Source organism: Solea solea, chromosome 1 (assembly GCF_958295425.1).
Source record: "Solea solea chromosome 1, fSolSol10.1, whole genome shotgun sequence".
Taxonomy (NCBI): Eukaryota; Metazoa; Chordata; class Actinopteri; order Pleuronectiformes; family Soleidae; genus Solea; species Solea solea.
This window is the reverse complement of record NC_081134.1, coordinates 16810420-16833062: the sequence shown is the minus strand read 5'-3', so window position 1 is coordinate 16833062 and position 22643 is coordinate 16810420. Positions and strand designations below refer to the sequence as shown.

The 22643-nt window shown below is 39.1% G+C and overlaps 1 protein-coding gene across 3 annotated transcripts in view; it reads left to right on the top strand.

Annotated features, from left to right (window-relative positions):
- The first annotated feature begins 633 nt into the window (after positions 1 to 633).
- pde1cb (phosphodiesterase 1C, calmodulin-dependent b) overlaps positions 634 to 22643 on the top strand; it is a 97370-nt gene continuing 75360 nt past the window's right edge. Inside the window, exons 1-3 of one of the 3 annotated variants that reach the window (XM_058626312.1) lie at positions 634 to 1198; positions 19422 to 19472; positions 19983 to 20148. In XM_058626312.1, coding sequence (XP_058482295.1) covers positions 934 to 1198; positions 19422 to 19472; positions 19983 to 20148 — 482 coding nt within the window. In that variant the 5' untranslated portion in view covers positions 634 to 933. Of the gene's footprint in view, positions 1199 to 11555; positions 11913 to 19421; positions 19473 to 19982; positions 20149 to 22643 lie in introns of those variants that run through there. The other 2 variants (XM_058626304.1, XM_058626320.1) reach the window with 2 other exon arrangements.

Below are 22643 nucleotides of genomic sequence, written 5' to 3'. Positions count from 1 at the left end.
ACTAATGACACTTTCCTCCATGTTAATGTTAATCAGTGACACCTGTGATTTCTTTTCTTGTTAAAACGTGACATTGGCTGCTGAGGGGAAAAAAAGCCCATGCACTGTGGTCTTAAACTTTTTATTATAACTTTTATTTTATAGACAGACACCTGTTGGACATCTGAGGTAAAACAACCATAACAACTATGTGTCAAAGTGTGTTTAAGTGTAATGTTAAACCTGTGTCTTATTGTTACTGATTTATTATTATTATTATTATTATTATTATTATTGTTGTTGCTGTTGTTATTATTGTCATTATAAGTATTGTGCTCAGAGCTTCACGTTTTCATGATAATATGCATTAAAATGCCACGTGCGTGTGTATGAAATGAGATAAAGACACTCCTTGAGAAACACGTTCACCTCCGACAGGCCTGTTTTATTTGACTGCCACCTGTCGGTGATAAGTGAGGTGTTTCCTGTGGCCGTGATTCTGAGCATCACTAACGAACTAACAGACAGTCTGAGGTTCGCGTGTGTCGATGCAGTGCCGCGTTCGGCTTCCTGCTCATTTAAATAATCCGGGATGCCTATGTGTTAATTAATGCCGCTTGTTTTTCGCCCGCCTGCCCCGGGAGATAAGCGTGTTTGTCGACAGAGCAACTTTCTCCGTGTGACGTGTCGCTCGGTGGAAGGAAACACACCGAGCGATGATGCGTTTTAAACTTTGTACTCGAGTCACTTTCGCCTCACGCTGTCAGTGAACTTGACGCTGCGCGAGCTTTGTGTTTTTCCCCGCGGCGAGTTCAGCAAAAAAACATGGAGTCAACTTTCTACAGGTTTGGAGTAAAGTGAGAGCTGGGTCCGCTCGTTGACTGACCTCATAACCACTGTTATTTCCCTCCTTTTTTTTTTTTTTTTTTTTTTTTTTTTTTGTTGTGTCTGGTGATGGGCTCGGTGACTTCTGCTCTGACAAGGACGAGGAACGCGCTGGTTAAAGTGGGCTCAGAGCCGGAGAGCCACCAGGACGCGGAGAGGAGCCAGTCCGCTCCGGAGTCGGACCGAAGCAGGAAAAAAAGTGCCCGGTTCAACGTCTCCATCCAGACCGGCAGGCAGAGTTCTCGACAGTCGCTGTCCGAGGTCCTGAACCGACAAGACTCCGACGGAGGCAAGCGAACCCCGAAGCAGAAGACTGGTGAATCTGCACTGAGCGGTGAGTTTGACTGAGTCAGACATGTTCTGTTCTGTTTGAAAATAATCCACGCATAATCAAAATATAATACAGTTTCAATTTAACAAAGCAGCAGTAAAGATACCTCACTTTTAATAGTTACAATTATGCCATTTATACCTACAATTGTCCCACAATAAAGATCCCCATATGGTACTTTTCAGAATACTAGACCAAAATATTATGGGCTACTCAGATCAGCCTGTTTAGCAGCAATCATCAAAGTCACATAAATCACATTTACAGTTACTACCATGTGATTGCCTAATTTGATGTTTAAGTTAACAAGCAGTTTATCAGGTGTATGTTGGCTAGTGAGTATGAGAAAGTTAACACATGTTTAATTAACTAGTGATGGAAAAGTAATGCCTAGTTTTAAAAAAGCCTAAGCTTTAGTGAAGACAGTCCAATGTATATAATAAAACAGTAGTTCCCTCAAAATATGGTGTTTTACAGAATATTAAACCAAATTTTACAGGCTATGCCATTCAGCCTCTCTGGTAGCAGAAACCATGCCACATTCAAAGTTTCTCAAATCAAAGTTTCATCTCTATTATGATGCTCGGTTTCTATGATTTGCGTAACAAGCAGTTGAACAGGTGTCCCTGATAAGGAGGCTGGGGAGGTATAAAAGTTAAACACTCTGTCCATCAGTGGAATAGTAATGAATTCATAACTTTCCATTACACGTGAATGATAAATAACCAAAAATAGGTTCCCTAAAAAAAATGCATGTATGCCAAATAAAAGCATTTATTATGCATTATGTTCCCTTTCAGAATAATAGACCAAAAATGTATATTTTCTATGTACAATCTGAATAATCTTGTGTAAATGTGTGATGTCTGTGTGATGCACTGCAACATTACAATTCCCAACATTAAATACAAGCACATTCTCCAAAACCTTTTTTTTTGTCAATACAAGTGATTCACAAAGACTTCACTGATAAATAGGTACTTTTCATTCTTGAACATTTCTGCACCACTTACAGCAACAACTGTACAGCAGCGTTTGCTCGTGATTGCCTTTGTGCGTGTTTGCACTCGGCTGTAAGAGCAATCTGACATTGTCAGAAACAACAGTCAGTCAGTTTCTCGTTGTACGTCCCTCTGGTTAGATTTATCTGCACATGAGAGCCACTGCTCACTTCAGAGGGTTTTTACAGTGAATGTGCTGCAGCACATGCACTGAATGAATCTGCTTCTCTTTGAAGACCACGCAGCCTCAGTGTAACATATCTCCACTACCAAAGCATCTCTTTGATGTCGAGGTGTTGCCAGCACGGAAACAATCAAACAGCACCAGTCCTGTTCATCTCTGTATTTAGTTAGGTTGTTCTTTTTTTAAAAATGAGGGCACAGACTTATTTTAGTTTGTAGATACAAGTTGTCTGTGTACAGTAAGTGGAAATGACGTAATTGTTTCATTATAAATATATATTTTTATTTTTAAATACATTTGAATAAACCTTAAACGTATTTAATGTTTTCCTCCAGTTGTATGTGTTACTCAGTGTTTCCCCCAACTTCATCCTGTTTATCTTCATCTCTGTGCCGCTGCCACGTCTCGTTCCAACTCCCTGCGTATCTGTCCCGGTGGAAATCCTTCTCCCTGGCTGACTCTTAAAATACCAACTGTACTGTGGCGTTTCCATGACCGTGTGATAATGTAGACTCCTGTTGAGTTTCCTCCCTCATTCCCCAGTGATGTTCATGTGTATTAAGCAGTCTGTGTGCACTCACCCGCTCCCTTGTGGGGAACAAATCTCAGACACCGATCAGCCGATGTTGTTAGACAGTTCTCAGCTCGAGCTGAACAGTTTGACACTTTAAGCCATAGCAACACAATTTAGATGCGGGTTTCCCAAACTTATATTTGGGGGCTCACTTTTAAAGTATGACAAGCCATCATGACCCAGTTTGTTTAGTTTAGTTTATTGAACAGGGACCATGTCCAGGAGCATTAATCACACAGGAAAATATGCTTTGTACCAGATTATTGCTCTTTGAGTTCATTTCTATCTGCAGTGGCTGACATCTTGAATATAGTTTAGATAACAATACAGAACACATTTAGAGCAAACAATAGTAAACAAGTACATTACATACTAAAGTACAGTAAAATAGTGAAAAAATACAGTTAAAATGCAATGTAGTGATAAAAATGTGAGCGTGATGATAGCCTGTTTAAATCCCTGCCCACCATACTTTCACCCAAGTTCACAGTGTGCATATTATATATATATTTTGGCCTATTTCTGTATTCGCACATACACATCACACCAATGTTTTTGATGGAGGACAACCTTGTCTGATAGCTCTGTTTTGGCCTGCGGAGTGTTTGAGCTAAACACAAAAATGTGACGTGATTGGCCAGTGCCTTATTCTGGAATATTTGTCTAACATAATACAGTAGCTTGGCATTTGTGCTGCCACTTTGAAAGTTGAATATTTTCTTCTTCTGAATATTGCTCCATTCAAAGTTAATTAAACAAAAAAAACCACATCAGTTTAAAAAGCTAAACCTGCTATTTCAAAGTGATACATTTGAATCAAAACCCACTTTATGCATGTGTTATATATGAATAATTCTAATGTAAGAGGCTGGACCAAAATTCGACAAATTAATTTGTGACCCCTCCCCCCAAAAGTGTCTGGGAATTACTGATTTAGAGGGACAGTCCAGTGGCTGTTTCAGGAATTCAGAATTCATGACTATAGTATAGGATTAGTTTGTTTTCAGAAAGTTTCAGGTGGCGTAAAAGCAGGTGAAATCTTTCATGTCTTCATGAAGTCTTGTGTCTGCATGAGACACAAGATGTGTTTGAAATTGTCATAAATAAGTGTCTTGAGGGAAATAACTGTGCTCATGTTTGTGGTTAAAAAAAAGGAGAGAGTTTCTGTGCTTGTGCAGTAATTATTTTATTTCTTATTCATTAAAAGTGACTTTCTCAACGAGTAATTTGCACTACAAAACACCCATGAATGTTTGAAATGTAATTTGTTATTAAACAATTAAATGTTCATATGACTATCAATATTAAATTAGAGCGGTTAAAGTAAAGTACCTTTTTTTTCCATCACACAGTGGATGAAACAAAAATGTGAGGAGGCGTTTATAAGATTGCTTTGCTCGTGTAATAGGTGCTTAATATTGATGGAATATCAGAGTCATGTATCTTCATCTGATGATGCAGCGGCCATTAAAAAAATGATGAGGCATCAGCTGTCCTATGGAATTGAAATCTGTTTGGTAATTGATATTGCAGTTGATTTGATGAGACTGGAAAACATGATCCAGTATAAAGGAAACAAATCATGAAATATGGACGCATGCACATTTTAATCAAACGACAAGCATGTTAAGCGTGTGGAGCACATCTGTACTGTACTCCCATTCACAGTTAGTCTCATATGACTTTCTGTATGGAATTGAAATAAAACAATGTCATCTATATAGATATATCCATATCTATCTGTTAATATATGGCTTTATTTGAACCAGGAACTGGTGATTCTCATAATATGTTAGTAAGGGACATACATTATAATATAGTTTTCTTGTCTGAATAATCAGTTGGAGAACGTTAGAATGATATGATGCACAAATGTAGCGCTGGTCGTCTCACAGTTGTTGTTTTTTAGGAATGAGTAAGAAACGGTTATCAAGTAACGGTAGTTTTCATTACTAACCAACCAACCAAATATAAAAGCACATTATCTTATTGTACAATACATCTTTGAATTTGAATTTAGTGGCATTTCTTGAATCCGTGTAACAGTTAAGTGTGAACCATGTGGCAAAATTGTAGTAAAAATGTGTACTCCCATTTTTAAGCCACATGATTTGTGAATTTGGTCGGCACCATGTTGAGGATGGAAATGGAAAATGAACGGATGTCACCTGCAACCCAGCTCCTTTTGTACAATACCAGCTGTCAATCACACTGGTCACATTTTATCATCTATATTTCTCCAACTAGGAACAGAATTTACACAATTTACATTGCGTTTTATTAAGTAAACCCTGAATCTATTGAAAATAGAGATCATTAACTCCTCTGTAAAATTTCTACTGTTGATAAAAATCAAGTGAGAAGTTGGCTCATTTCCTTATAGACTTCCATCCAAACACCAGGGGGAGCCACTGCAAACGCACTTCCTGGGTCTTGTTCATTAGGCAAACATGTGTTCGTCTTATTGACCTTTTACTAATTTCAAGGAAAAATTAAAAATAAATTTGCAGTTACCACACAAATGATTCCTTTTTTTCTGGCCATCCAGTGTCTCATGATGTTTCTCTGTCAGTTTAGTTTCTAAAACAACACATGTGACTTTTTTTTCCTATACTTACTCCTTTCTTATACTTTGTCAGACGTTAGAACACTGATCAAATGTGTTGCTTTGCTGGGAGCTGGATTTCTGTTTTTGGTGAATAAGATGCTCGGTTTTTGTCTGTTTGCCCCGCTGACCCAGCTGCTTTTCCCTCTTTGATTCCATGCACCATGCTGTTGCAAAAATCATTAGCTGAACTTGTGCATTATACAGCGTGATACTGTCCATTCAATTCCTTCAGCAGGATTCAGATGACAGTTCACGGTGCTCTGTTTTGTCAGCTCATTTCCCCCAGGTTTGTAACACAGGTTAACATTACCCTTAAAGGTGCCTCTAATGAGTATTTAGCTGGGGAAAAGGCAAGCTCCCTTGCACCTTCTGTGTCTTAATTACACGAGTGTGTCACTGTGGTGACAGTGGTGTGGGGACTGACAAAGTGTATGTCATTCCACAGTCTAGGGGAGACCTCTAATGAGCTTGTTTTTCTGTCTGATTGCATAGTTGTTGTCTTGAATCATGATGTGTTACTACGACGGATTGCGCAACCAATAACTGATGTCATGTTTGGACGAGCTGCTCGATATAATGACAATGAAATGACAGTGAAGATTATTAGCATCCAGAAAATGAGGGCAGTATCTTGTAGTTATTGTATTACAGTGATTTACATTCATAATTCTTTTTTTTTACGCAAGAACCAAACCTATTATTTAAAAACATTGACTGATTGGGACTTTCTAATAAAATACATTTAGTTCAAGATGCCATTCCCAATCCCCTAAAGCAGTCCTCACCTCCGCTTCATTTTCACCACTAATTACTATCTGTCAGTAACGGCCTGTCCTGTTGTTTGATGGTCAGATCAAAGGTTGAACAACCATTCTTTCTCAATGGACACACATCACGAGCAAGCAGGTGTGTTTATGGGTCTGCAATCCACTCTAGTATTTCTCTCTAAAACAGTTAAAGTTGGAATTTCCCTTCAAGACAAAAAAAGGAAGAGAACATTATCATTATTACATTATTCTGCACAGGAGGGGGTGGGGAAAAGCATACGGGGAAAATAAGGTACCTATAAGTACGGGGTGGACACTATAGAAAAAAAAGTAGCCTAACGAGTTCCATCACCATATTAACCCCATTGTCATCCTCAGACCTTTCAGATATATATGCAATTTATGTCTGAAAGGTCTCACTGTTGCCTAGCGATAACGAGACCGAGATTCATTTTTTCAAGGGTCAGAAACATGACCCTTGAAGAAAATGGATCTTGACAACGATTCAACAGCTGTAGGTCATAGGATACACCTCTCAGAACAGCTGTTTTACTACGTGCTCCTCAGTGAATTTAAACCAGCATACATTGTATATTGTTAGTTTTGCCTGACAGGTGTGAACCTTGGCACTTCTCTACCTGTTATGCTGTGAAAGCCACGCCAGTCATATCTATTGTAGTTAAAGTAGAACTGTTCAGGATTTTTACCCTAATGAAACAGCTTCAGAGTCATAGTGATGGTTAAAAGGGAGATCGGGGGCTGTGTCCACTCCCTCTAGTGTCTGTTAGTGGAAAATCAGCCGCCCACCTCCAGGTACATGCTATATCTTTAATGTTTGACCTTCATCATGGCAGAGCCAATGAAAAACAAGCAGAGAAAACCTCTCGAAGCGAGGAAGAGGAAACAACTGTCAGACTGAGTGAAGGGCCACACACGAGTAAACATCGGACAAGCTTTTTTTGAATGGCAATAGTTGAAAGCGGGAGGGGCGGGGGTAGCATCAGTGGTGAGGATAAAGCGGTAGACGATGGATGGATGGATGGATGCTTACAGTGTGTTGTAAAAATATGAATGATGAAACTTCAGGGGGAGCTTCATAGAGAAAAAAGGCAGAGAAGCGATCACACTTGCAAAGTTTTGCTTTAATAGGCTTAATGTGAAAAAGTGATATTTGGAGGTTGTTGTTTTTTAACTATAGACATAATTTAAACACATTGAAACAAGTATATTATGTTCATAAAGAACCTTTTCACTTGTTTGCCATTCACGTTTGATTTAATGTCACATACCTGCTTTAAACGGGTCTTCTACATGTCTGTTTTTAAATTATGGTATAACTTACAGTAATATAGATGACAAAGCAGCTATTGCCAAATGATTAATTGACTGATCAGAAACCAGTTTGAGATCAAAATATACAGCCTACAAGCACAGCAGACTGTTTGAAGTAATTAATTTGTCCAGCAGATGGTGCTGTGAGCACAGCTTGGCCTCTCTATTCAGGCCTTCTGCTCCTCCTGAGAACAGCAGTGATGTTGTGTTGTTTGGCTGTGACAATTGAGGACGCAAACAAGTGAAAGTTTCCTCCTGAGCAGAAAATCCCCACAGCAAAATATGTGAAAAGAGGCTTGTGGACATATTTCATGATGAACCATAGAAGACAAAGTAACAAGCAAATAGCTGAGTCTGTGTGTGATGATGGCACCAGCAATTGTTGATAATTGAATTTGTCTGCATCGATTTTTGTTGAACTAATCAACACACCCCCTAGATTTCACACACAGTGTCCTGCTGTAGTCCTCGCAATAAAATAACCTTGTCAATCGTCGCCATGTTTGTTGATGCCTGTAACTTCTATACCAACAGAAAAGACGCTCTGAGGTCAGGTAGTGATGGAGATAATGTTTGGGGCAGACTGAAATATATATAAATGGGTTTTAAATGGTGGGCCATTCACAACAGAGTGGGGCAGTCAGCCAATCACACCAAACTAGGCTTCAGTGGGAGGAGGGTTTTAAAGCAATAGGAGCTTGAAGCAGAGGACAGAGGAGGAAAAGAGGCTCAAGTTCTACAGCAGTATTTGCAAACAGATGCTTCTCTAAACATCAGGGCATGTTAACCTTTCTAAAGCAGTAAACCATGTTAACCCTTAGTGCTGTGCTGCAGGTCCACCCATGGTAATTTGCTGTGGGAATAATACACAACTCCTTATATGGACGTCCTGGGGGTGTGTGTTTATAGGTCACATGTTCAGGCTTTAAGAATTTGTTGTTTTATTCATGTTCTTATGTGTTTGAGTCAACGTTATGATTCATTTGATATTGCATTTTTAGTAGTAATATAAAGTAGCAATATTTGTGCAGAAGTCACAAAATTAGACTGTTTTTCCTTTTCTTTTGGTTCATAAAAAGGAGCCAGGTGAACTTTGAACTATGACATATTTCCAAATTTGACAAATTCTCTACATAATTTGAGTACTTTTTGCTCCGATGTGTTTACATAGTTGGTGAAGATTAACATTTTCTTTTCATCAGATTGTCTAGGTCATGCTGAAAAAAGGATATAAGACAATCTTATTCCCTCTGTATATACTGTATAAGAAGACAAAATGTTATGTGATAGTTTTAGAATTCCAGAAACATAAATAGATTAATTTGTTTATTTTGTCTATTCAGACAGTAAATGGTTGTGCCCTCAACGTTCAGCCTATATTAGGAAATATGTAACATTTTAGGGTAAGAACTTGTATTTCACAAATGACAAAAAGTAACACAGAGTTTATCTCTGTAACATCTTCAGGTATCTTTCCCTTTGTGTCCATGTATTTTTAAATATTAGTTGCATAGTCTAATTGTCAAGATACAGAATATTTAACAGACTGTCAAACTGAATGCCTACATTAACACATTGAGGCTTTTAAGATAATTACCCGTGAAAAGCCTGCATTCCACAGTATATAGCTTAACACATCTCCTCCTAAAGCGTCACAAAAATAAAAGCAGAAGCAAACTCTTTCAGTCGAGTGTATTATATAATCTCCTTTCCAACGTGGACCATGAAACAGACACTAAAATAGACACTTCACAGAAAATACTCCACAAAACTCCTGCCTTTAATGACCTGCACATAATTTCACATAATTACAGTGTCTCTTTTGACGAGATCAGACTCACTAGTGAGAGGATGAATCTTACATCAGCGATAGCAACATGGTAATATGATAATATCACAGCTTTGGGGATATCCACTGTTAGATGTCACAAACAATGGCTAAATACACTCTTTGTAACTGTTGTAACACTGTTTTGATCCTTTGGTTACCTGGTGACCGCTGTCAAAGGTGAATATTGTTGCCATATTCCCACGTACAGTACAGTGTGCTGCCAGGAACATAAAAGCTACCCCGGGAACAGACAGGCACTCGATGTGGCTCAGTGAGGGTGTTGCAAAATCACGAGGCTCACAAATTGCTGCATTACTACAGTATGAACTGGAGGCAGAGGAGAGCAGGGTGACAGCAGAAGGAGAACATAAAGAGCTCTCACTGTAGCTTGCTAACACAACGAGGTGGAGTGTCGTTATCTAACAACGGCTGGAACTTTACTGATTGACTCAAACTGGCTCCGCTGCCATTGGACAGATGTGATTGTGATCAGTTCGCTCATGCCTCAGGCGTCTTAACCTCTGCATAACTCATATAATATAATACTGCCTGATTTTAATAGATTAGGCATTATTTAATAAGTCGTGGTCACTCAGATCACTACATGCAGTTGTATAGGATGTAGGTGTTATCGCTGTTATGCTGACGTCATGCAGCATATATTAACTGTTCTAATGATGTGGGCATATATTAAGGCTTCTAAATACCCCATGTGTCTGTAAACCATGTTAGTTAGAAACATGTCAGCTTTTGATCCAGTTGATAAAAAACAAAACAAAAAAAACAACTTTACATTATCTTTTGATCTCTCCATGTGCTATTATACACAAATGGTGCAATTGAAAAAAAGTGTGAGAACAAACCAGAAACCCTCGTAAAGAGCACTCACAGGCACTAATCATGAGGAAATGAAACACAGAAAAAAAGAGAGAGAAAAAAATCCCTAGCTAAATGTCAGATGGTGCTAATAAGGGGAGCTTTTTATTCTTTGTTGATCTGGTGTGTGCAGCAGGTGTGTGTGTGTGTGTGTGTGTATGTGGGTATATGTGTGCGTGTGGATGTGCACTGCGAGAAAGAAAGTGAATTTGAATAAACATAAAAGGAAGGTACCAAAAAAGACAGTGTCCTTGGCTAAATACACACGTATTTATGTGTATATTCAAGATTCAAGATTCTAGATTTTTATTTGTCACATGTGGATGTACAAGTGCACCCCCAGTGAAATGACTTTGCAACAAGCCCAACTGTGCAACTGTGCAGCAATAAAATTAAAAATAAATTCCAGTTTTACAAAATGTATATGTACAGTATATTTATATATGTATATATATATATATATATATATATATATATATATATATATATATTTATATATATATATATATATGTTTGTACATACATATGTCTTTAAATGATTAAATGTATAAATAATGTATTACCCAGTTACTAATTGAATTGTAGCTGGGCAATATAAGCCTGATTTTCTTCATTTAAAACAAACGTGTGTGTGTAAAACTGCCAAATGGCATTATCTCTAAATGGTTAACCTGCTAGAATTAAAAGCAGGTGGATTGATTTAATCACACATAATCACTCTCACAGCCTCTGTTTTCTATCTGCTTAGTGCTTATGCACCATCATGTGATTCTAGAGTCCATTTCTGACTGTGTGTGTGTGTGTGTGTCTGTGTGTGAACAAAAGTAGAATAGGACTTTGTCACACCATGTCTGAGCTTTATGTATTTGGCATATACATTTTTTGACAGTAGGAGGAGTCGTGATCATTTAAAGACCTCGAGAGATGTCCTCTCCTCCCAAACACCACCACCACCACCACTTCCCACCGCACACACACACCCACTCTACCTCTTGGGGAAAAGAGATGAGGAGAGAGTGAGAGAGTGAGAGAGAGAGAGAGAGAGAGAGAGAGAGAGAGAGAGAGAGAGAGAGCAGGGTGGGAGGGGTGGAGGGAGTTGGAGTGAAGAAAAACAAATCAAGAGCCATAAGCTCCTTGAAATTAGCTTGTTGAGGTGAGAGAAGCGAGAGAGAGCAAGAAAAACAATATCTACAACAGAGAAAAGGGGGAGGAGGACTTGATGGAAATTCTACAGCTTGGTGCGTGAAACGAGAAGTAGCGAGTCTTTGACAGTTCTCTCTGAGCACTAACTGGAGTCGCAGGACTACGTTCTCTTTTCTTTTCTTTTTTTCCCTCTCCCCTTCCCTTCCCTCCCCTCACGAGGAGAGTTACACACATTCAAAACTGAAGCAAGACACGGCAACTGATAAGAGGCATAGAAGAACAGGGAGTGCAGGGGGTGACGGCACGGTGCCACAGAGAGATGGAAGCAAACTCCAAGAAGCATCGCTTTAGAAAGGGTCGGAGTGCCACCTTCAGCATCGATGGCTTCAACATCACCATAGGTAAGGATGGGAAGGGAAGGCAGAGCACGAGAAGCGGTGAAGTGTGTTTGCATGTGAGCTGGATGCATTTAAGTGCTGTGTGTGTGTGTGAGAGCGAGCGTGAGGCTGATCACATCACATCTCAGCCGCTGCACAAGTCGACACATTAGTCCGTTCTGCTGAAAGTTGATGCTTGGCTCTGTCATGCAACTACACCATGGAAACAAGGGTGGAGGAGGGTTCATACTTAAGCAGTGCGCACCTGACGTCATCCAAGATTTCATGCTATTGTCTTGACAACCAGAGTGTAGACAAACTTATGTGCTCCTTGCCTTGTTGTGTTTTTTGTAGCTCTTGTGACAACTCATCGCAGTAAGTGTTAAAGCACTGTGGAAAATAGAGGGATGTGAGTAGTTCAGTAGTTCACGAGAACTTGTTTGACAGCTTTGTTGTGTGTGCACACCAAAGTGGACAAAGTTGTGATAATAAACAAAATTGTGCCGTCCGCCCAAAAGCCGCTAATTTACGGTTTTATTGTGTAAAATAGAAACGCGTTTTCAATCTGTTTCCACTAAAGCTCAGAAAACAACTCAACTGATACTGTAACTGCACATTCAACACTGCATCGCTTAAAGAAGTGAGCGGTGCTACTTTTTTTTTTGCCAAGCGACTGTCGGTGTTTCCACAGCAGGGGTTTTTAGCACAGCTGACAATTAACACCTGCTAATGTGTCACTGGGTCTGGGTCAGGGACTCACATTTACTAACTTGTTATAATTCATACATGTAAATATAAAAGTACAATCATCTTATGCTGCACTCATACATATCTCTGTGTTAATAGTGGCTGTCTAATGATCAGTATTTTGTTAAAGGTCACTCCCACTGAGAGTGATCACGCTCCATGCATCTCACCTCACCTTTGCAGAGCTTTTTTCCTGCTCCCTGTTTTTTGGCTTCACAGCCCACAACTTTACCGCTTTAGTTCACCGCTCTCGTCGACCTTTCTTCTCTGATGTCGTAGGCAGCTGTTTTCAGCAAACACAAGCCCTGATACACCCACGCCACCGCACCGAACTGCTGTGAGCACATGATGATGATGAGAGTGTGAACATAGCGGAGCATTTTAGTAACTAAAGAGACAGACATTTTCCTCCTCAAGAGCTGCGGGAGACTGATTATAATGGCATCTTTTAAACGTAATATCCTGTAATCATGTGGTTAGGAAATTTAAAGATGGGTTTTGTGATTTTAATCACGTTTTTCTTTCAAATTCCGCACATTTCTCCTCATTGTATGATCTTAGTTGTGATTTACCGATGCAGTATTTTAGTTTTTCCTTTATCTGATAATACAGGCATTTCCAAACTTAAGAGACCCGAACCTTAAATCACGACTCTGATTGACACACGAGTCTAGGATCAACAATATATCACAGGTTCATGATAACAAGTGATGTGCAAAACTGCTCAATACAAAAATAACCATGTGTTGAGCCACTTATCAGACACTTATGGTCTTGTTTCTACCCCTACACTGTGTGTCTGCACTACTTTTAAATAAAAATAATCTATGAACCAAATAGGAAATAAATAAAACATGGACATTTTCAGATGAAAACAAATAAGGTTTGTCAAGTTTCTGAGATCAAAAATGTATAAATGTATATTATTAAACAATAATCAGTTGATGCCAATGATGAAAAAAAAGAAGACAAATATCCAGATGAATTGGTCTACCTGTAGTTACCTATGTATCAGGCACCCATCATTCCTAATATAACGAGATATTACACTAACAAGACGGTTTATAGGACACATGGACACAAAAACAGGTGTGTGGCTTTGAAGCATTATAAAAAAGAAATGATGGAACAGAAAACAGACTTTGTATTTTCTCGGCTTGCATAGACACATCCAGTTACCTCTTAAAAAACCCTGCCTCAGTCACATGTGGCCGATATCACTGCCGTTAGTAGTACCCACAAGTATGGCAGTTGTCATGGTAACCCACGAGTGTCACAATCAATCGCTGGCTAGGCCAAGGTTTCAGTCCACACAGTGTTAAGCCAATCACCTCCTCTGAAGCGTGCCTGCTATCCACGCTACTTCATTGCCTGACTGGACACCTTGTGTTTACTCCTCTATTTAGCAGGAAGCTTCAACTCTCAGCCTCTGCTGAGATTCCAGCTGAGATATTTGGTCTTGTGTAATCCTTGTTAGCTTTGTTATGCTGATGTCCAAACTCCAACAGCGAGGCCAATGTGTTCTGTTCTCTTCTGTTTTTCTCTTCCATCACACTTTTTCCACCCTTGTATTCGCTTTGTCATTTTGTCCAATCATAAACGGTTTTTCAGTTTTGATCTTTCAGCAAACAGAGCCTGACTCTTTGTTCGTTTGTCTTTTGTGTCGTTGTGAAAGAGTTTATTTTAAATCTGCCAGTTTTGAACAAAGCATTGCTCTGTTGAAAACAAAACTTAGAATTACTGACAAGCTTTTTGTACTTCTCTCACTGTAAAGACTCTACATGCTGGACTTGTGATTCTTGGTCTTTTGCCGACTGAATCACTCCCCACCGTGTCTTTTAAAAAATAATATAACCAGGGTAAAAAAAACAACAACACTGTATTATATATTTGCTCTGAAATGTTCTTCATCCTCTAATGGCTAATGAAAAACAATGGTATAATAAAGTGAGGATGGCAGGTTATTATGTGCAAAGGTACACCAGAGTGCATCTTAAACAAGCACATAATAAGTGATCATGACTCGCAGTGCCATTAATGATATTCGTCAGAACATTTGATTTTTTTTTTATATGTGGCGCTAATTAAGTTTAAAAAAGAAATGACACACATAAGTTGTTGACGAAGTTTTAATGACAGAAAAGCATCAAACCGCAGTGCTCTGTAATTAATAAGCAACATGAGCTCAGTAGAACCGATACATTTACAAATTCACTTGCAATTAAAATTTAAGTAAAATGCCGGAAAAGTTACTTTATTATGGCAACTCACAGTGTCTGCCTCTCTTGCTTAATGTTGGGGTAAACTGTCCCACATTTCCCAAAAATCCTCATTTCCTTGATGGTCCAACTAAGATTTTAAACAAGAATGTCGTCAAATCAAAGCTTGTTCACTGTGAACCCATGAAAACCATCGTCAGCTGAGCACTCATAAAACAATTTGCCACGTGGAAAAAGAAGAGCAGGGCTCTCTATTCCACTCCAGTGGAGCAAAAGCTATAAAGGAATGTGCACACGGACTAAACACATGTAATTGCTTTAAAAAAACAAAAAAAACAATAGCATGACATTTGCAGCAGCAAAACAGAGCGATGTTTTGGAAAAATGACACCTGACTCTGTCGCCACGTACTGGTCTGAGTTTACAGCATTTAATTGTGGGGAAATCCTCTTAAAAATGACAGGATTTTAATTCAGGAGATGTAAATCCATAGTTGTCATGCTATGGTACATTGTTGAAAGCATGTTATTGTATCTTTATTGATTTTATGGGAAACAGAATACTTAGTAACCCTGAGAACACAGAGCATTTTGGCTGCTTTTTTCCATTACTATGTTAAAACGTACAGTACATACAGAGGCTATAAGAATGTGCAATATTGAGTCTTTTATATCCTTTTTTTCAGCACAACCTAGAAAATCTGATGAAAAAAATTTTCACCAACTATATAAACACATCTGAGCAAAAAGTACTCAAAATGTTTAAAGTCGGATTGAATTTGTGAAATTTGGAAATATGTCACAGTTCAAAGGTCACTTTGCTCGTTTTTATGAACAAAAAGCAAAGAAAAACGGTCTAATTTTGTGACCTCCGCACAATTATTGCTACTTTATTCATTACTAAAAATGTGATATGAATTGAATCATAATTTTGACTCAACAACACATAAGAAGGCAAAACACACATTTTTTAAAGCCTGAATATGTGAACTATAAACACGCACCCCAGGATGTCCATATAAGGAGTTGTGTATTATTCTGGCCATGGGTGCACGTGTGAGCACTAAGGGTTAACCTCACTTCTCTAACCTTATTCACAAAGACTCTTCCTTACAATCACACTTACACTCACCTTACAATGAAATACACAACTTTTAATAAATATCACTGATGTCACTGGTTTGAACAAATATATGTAGCAATTTACAGAAAAAACATATTTCATTTTATGGTCTTTGACTTAATTCTCTTGAGTCTCAGTTCAAAAGTTAACTTCCCTCCAGGAACATCTTGAGTCTTGAATCAAATTTTCAGTTACTGATGGTTTAATTTGCTCCACATGCAAGAGTGTTGTTCTGAGTCCAAATGAAACATTATTTCTTACATCCATCACAGAAAGACGACAAGAAGCCTGTGTTTTCTGGCAATGGGAGAAATCCAGTCACACACACATAAGTAAGTGGATGAAGGTGGATCATGAGGCCTTTTTATCACACAATTGCCAAATGTCCACCAACAGATCATGATAGCATCATCATGAGGAGGAGGAGGGTCCGCCCACATCCACAGCACAATCGAGCACAGCAAGCCAAAATTTATAAATGTATAACTGCAGACTGAAATTATAATGACAAAGATTGTCGCGTTACGTGACATTTACCTAAAGGTCACTGCAACGTGCTCTGATGCTGTTTTTAAAAGTTCATTCATTAACATTAATAATAAAAATAACAACAATAAAACAGAACTGAGAAACACAAAGAAAAAAGCAGAAGTTGAAGGGGAGGTCGTGAGTGTACATGATATGAAAGGAATATTTAAAAAGCGTTTCATCTCAGAGATCAACAGGCCGCAGTGAAAGGACGGCGCTCGGGGACGCCAAAGGTCACACGATCTTTCAGATATGGCCGTGGAAATCCACAGGTTGAGGAACTAAGCCGTGAGCCTGCAGATGTTCGTGTATATCATAGATTTAGTCCGACCGTGGGCCAGGTCAGGGTTCTCCGCGAGGACATTAAACACGCTCTATAAGTCGACTCACCGGGACACCTTTAAACGCTCATAAACATGTCACAGTTGAAAATATGAACACAACATTTCTACTGATCCCCTAAAAAGGAACTCTTTCTTGTTTAATTGTTTGGCCTCTGTATGACTCGGATGATATTTGTTGTAATTCCTTGAATTCTGGCTTTTCATTGTTCTGGGTGGTCACTTCCTGTTTTAATTTGTAGCATCCTTCATCCTTCATGTACCTTGTCTAAAGCACTTCCTGTTTAATATTGAATTGTTTCCACCTTGTGTGCATCTGTTTACTTTACTTCCTGCTCTTGCATCATTCACACCAAATTCTAATTGTTGTCACCTGTGTCCCGTTATCTCCCCTTTGTTGAGTACAAAAAAAGCTGCATTAGTTTCCTTCCATTTGTTCCGGTCTCTTCTTGGTAAGTATCCCATCATTTATTGATCTTTGTGTGTTTTTCAACTCTGTTTCTTTGACATTTCTCTCTTGTACCGAACCAGCTTTGACTCAGAAAACATGTATACCTTAGTTTTAACCAGATATGTATAAAGTACTAGAGACCAAGACAAGACAAAAGTACACACTATCAAAAAGTGAATTCAGCAGAAGTTGAAGTGTTTTTTAAGCACCACACTTAAGTGGAAGTCCACACATATTCAACATGTTTTGCACATAAGTATTGCAAGTAGTTTATTTTAAAATGTACTACTCAAGTACTGATAGTAAAAGTAGAAGTAGTATTGTGTCACGTCAGGAACCGCGGGTAGCTAGCTACTGAGCTAGCGCGTACTGATAGCTCAAGCTGCTGTGCCATTTGTAACTTACCTTGATATGTTTCTCCAAATTTGAAGGTGACTTTTTGAATTCCATTTTTTCACAAAAATGTTGCAGCATTTAATGAAGTTAGAGAAAAAAAAATACTCCAGTAAAGTATAGATACAGCCTTTTAGTACTTAAGTACAGTATTGAAATAGCTCTTGGTTACTATACATCTCTGGTTTTAACAGCAATGAAGTGAGCGCTGTCATGTTTTTTTTCAGTCCACTAAGCCGTGAATTGGGAGCTCTTGACTCAGAGACAGTGGTCTACTCTGTAATTGTGCTGCACATGAATGGAATTACTTTCTTTTCACAGTCACCTTCAGTCCCTGTGAGAGGGATGTGACTACTTTCAGTCAATTAACCTGAACCCTGAAGCAATTCACTGAATCATGACTAAAACGAAGGAGTGTCATCATTTTGAATATTTGTATATTATCTTCTTCCAACTTCACCTGATAATTTTGGCCCAAGCAGAATTGAGTGATCTTTTTATTATTATTGTTATTTTTTGGCTCGTTCAATTAGCTCAAGACAGACAATAAACCTGAAGTTATGCTATAGAGAGTCTGGTGGTTTTTAGTTAAGTGCTAACTATTCAATGCTGTTCTTAAACTAGTGTTTATGTACAAAAAGACATAAGCAATATCAACAACTGAAAATAATATTTAAAATGTGAATACTCAGATTAGAGATGAAAATACACCATTGGTTTTAAATTCACACGGTATCAAAGGCAAACTGAGCTGAAATGTGTGACATAACTACCACATAGATGTGCAAAACTATCTCAAAGACAAACACAACAACCACAAAGGCTCAAAGAAAACACAAAATGACCACAAAAGAGATGTCAATGTCTGTGCAGATGCAAAGAACAACCTCAAACCTGTCTCATATTTGAAGTCCTCTTTATTCCTGACTTTCTCACAGTCTAAACATTTGAGTAGACATCTAGTGGCTACAAAGGAAAATGCAGCATTCAACTGCAGGGTGGTGGTGAAGGATAAAGTTTGTCAAATAATTTATACTAGTAAGATTGAAGTAATAAAGGAGTGTGACATGTTATACGTATAGCGTAATATTTAACAGACGTACTTGAAAGTCTCAGAATTGTATTATTACTATGGCGTCTGTGAACTAGAACAGAAATTGTGCTCACACAGTATTATTTCGTAAACATTTGTGTTTTTCTCAGTGGACAGCAGAGGTTGTCAGAATGACCTTCTGAGCTTTGACTCTCCACTCATCACCTTACTATTTTCACGTCTGTGTTATTTTGCCGTAGCTCTCAGGTTTGTCAACGGTGAGTTGTTTTTCCCCCATAGCAACGTTGTTTTGTGATCAACACACTGTGCTGTGGTAAGTGGGCAGAGATGCCAGCAGGGCACGACGAAGTGACGGCAGCAATTACAGTACTTTCACAGTCACTTAAATCACACTCGAGGGCCATTTTATATTAATGGAACAGTAATATAACATTTGTGGCTCTGTGCAAGGTTCACCACCTCCTAGAAATGAGAAGACATAAAAACAACGTGGGGGTAAATAGATATGTGATTATCCATGTGAATGTGTGACCTGACCTGAATAAGTTCAGAAACACGCTGAGCGCTGGAAGAAAATGCAATAAATAAACAAACAAAAGGTTGATTTCATGTTTCAACCATGGCCTATAATTATTTACACTAATTCTGTCATCTCTTCTATCTCTTTTCTTCCTCCAGTGGCAAATGAAGATGGAGAGAGCTCCACCAGACCTCAGGCCAGTTTTTCACGTAAGTTTAATGGTCATAAAGTCACCCTTCATCATTTGCCACCTTTCTGAAGTCATCCATTTTAAATCATTTCACCTTTCTGATCTGAATATGGGGTTACTTGTATGGAAGTTACAGTGGTAAAGACGTCCGCACAACTGTCAAGTAAAATTTTGATTTCATATTCACCATTATTTCAGTATGTTGCACATTCATGTACATAATACCTTGAAAATGGGATAAATGGTTGAATTGATAATGGTTAAGAAAGGTTTATGAGTTACAGTGGTGGCACTACACTTGTCTACTGTGTAGTAAGTGCATTACTTCTAAATGCAAACTAGCACTGACATCTAATATCCACATGGGGGCAGCATTATAAAGTCACTTACTGTAATTCTGTTCTCCCTTCAAGTGAGAGGCTCTTAAAGTTAAAGTAGAATTTAAAGGAAGTGAATTTAAAGACAATGCATTTCAGTCTTTATTCCTAAAAAAGACTGAAACCTTTTTTCCTCTCCTTTTCATTTGCAGGCTCTAAATCCCAGAGTGCCTTGTGGAATGCCATTACTGCCGGGATGGGGATCAAAGGCAAAGAGCAGAAGCCGCCCCTGAACGACCCGCGAAGTCCCGAGGAGATTCTGGCCGACGAGCTTCCTGCAGCAGATGAACCAGAAGCCACAGAGAAAACGGCCATCAGGTTTGCTGCCATTACCAAAACCACAGAGAAATAGTTGTCGTCTGTTAATTATGACGGAGTGAACCCGGTGTCAGCCAGCCATCACTAGGACGATTGACAGCTTATGTCCTGCTCATTATCTTGCACAGGTGCAATTTGCATACTGTCGATATCCCTCCTCAGCAATTAACAGGGAAGAAACCAAGCAACATACACATAAAGGCCTTATTCTGCACAATATATCGGTCTTTACTCCAATTATTTTGGAGGTGTTTTCAAGATTAGAAGCTCTGCTTACTTTCTATGAAAAAAAATAATCATCTGTCTGACATTTAGCATGACACACACACACACAAGTGCACCTACACATACGATGCTAATTGCTATGTACAGCTGCTGACCTCAAGGGATATGGACATGATTGATTCCACCTTGATAACAGGGACTGCAAACCACCATTAACATAATTTGTTGTCACTTTTGGAATATTGAACGTCTTTTAACGCCTGATTCCAATTAACCTTGATGGCTCTGGGGACCGGCACAAATGCCGCAGGTGGTAAGAAGGGATCGTTTGTCAGAGGATGCTAAAAATGCACCCAGTGCTCGATAACAACCTCTTGATTGTATGCATAATAGGCCAGGAGTTATGGCAAGCTTTAAGGTTTAAGCAAGCATTTATACAGTTTGAGTCACTGTGGCAACGCATGCTTCTTCTCTGGTGTTTCTCTATGTTATCTCAAATTACAGTATACACGTGTTCTCATCCAGAATCCCCGTCTGAACACAGGTATGGTTTTCAACAATGGGGTACAAAGTAATTTTCCACTCAACTGGACACGACGTGCTCCTTAGTTTAAAAGCCACAGCTTTGTTTTTAATAATAAGCCGCTGCTGATGGATGCAGCTAAAAGAACCCCCCTCCCCCCAGAGGAAACAGCTAATTTGTCCACAGAAACACTGACTTATTTCACTGGCTTTTGTCAAGACATAACTTCAGCTTTTAATCAGTGTGGGCGAACAAATGCCAAGCAAGATTTAGCATGAATGCATGCTGCTAAGTCTTTGGCAGATGCAGAAACCATTTGCATAAGTGTCTTCTGCCCTGCTAGGAAATGATTAATTTCAGTTATACCAGCAGTTTCAATTAAAGCTCCAGTGTGTAACACTGCTAGTGTCACTGGCCGCCCCGCCCAGATTTACCCCACATCTCAGGTGAACCTGCAGGGTTTTAGGTTCTCTTTCAACATTAGTTTTGCTATCTCACTACCTCACACCTCACTCAGGTTTCAGAGAACCAGGGGTAAGTTCTCTTTCCACATTTGTTTCAGAGAACCTGGGTTAATTCCCTAACATAAGGTCAGCTGCTGTCCTGCCTTCCCTCCATCAGTCATGATGTAAACTGTGTGTACTGTGTGTCACCAGAGACGCAAAGGGGAAACAATGCTGAGACACAGAGAGTTGTGTGACACTAGGCTTAATCAGCATTGTGTGAGCTGTCACAGCCATGTGTTCATTTAAAAAAAGTCAAACAATTATTCGTTAAAGTAATTTGGCTGGTAAAATACTGATTGTGGGGATTTTCAGGCATATGTGGCCTCTAAAGAACATCTCTATAGTCCTAGTTCTGCATTACTCACACTGAACAGACAGACAGCCTCTTCCTTGTTTCTTAAGGTCAGCCGAAGTCTTCGGCCAGGCCAGCGGTGGTTAATGGAGGGAGAATCCACAGGGAGTTGTATGGATCTACAACTGAATGACAAATGGAAAAGGGCGATTAAATGACTGCAGACCTCAGAGTAATCCATAAAATTATGTAACCACCACATCACCTCCAAGGCCAGTGCTGGCCGTTATCCTCCAGGTGATAATAATTAGATTTTATTGGAGGATGGAGACTGATGACATGACGTGTAACCGCCTGAATGGTTGTGAGTTAGAGGACAGGAGGTAATAGTTGTCAATACCTGAGGTTAAGTGGAGCTAAGAATCAGGTCGAGGTGATGAAGATTAGGTTTTGGATTGCAGTTTTCCACTCAGTCCCACAGTTTACAAAACTGATTGACTTTGACTTTATTCAGTTGAGCTGAATGGCTGCCTAATACCTCAGATACACAGCGACTGTTGACATTGTTTTTGGATCACAGCTGCTCCTAAAATAGTGCATGCCGCTACACGGGTGATAATATGAAACTAATGGTGTTTAAAAACACGCTGACTCACTTGTGTGCTTAGTGTAAGCGTTTGGGATTGCCATTGCACATGGATTTTACATTCAAAAGGTTAAACCAACCATTTTATTTGACCGTTGCACTAATACAGTTTTCTGTTATTCAGCATTAAGATGAATATTAGAAACACTTTATCAAATTTCCTCACACTGCAGCCTTTACTGTGGGGGGGGGGGGGAAAACATCAGGTACATTTGGAAACATCGTCAGTGATGAATCAGCTGATCAGACTCCAATGTGTCCAGATGGCGGGCTGTTCTGACTCTTTTCTTCTAAACCATGGTC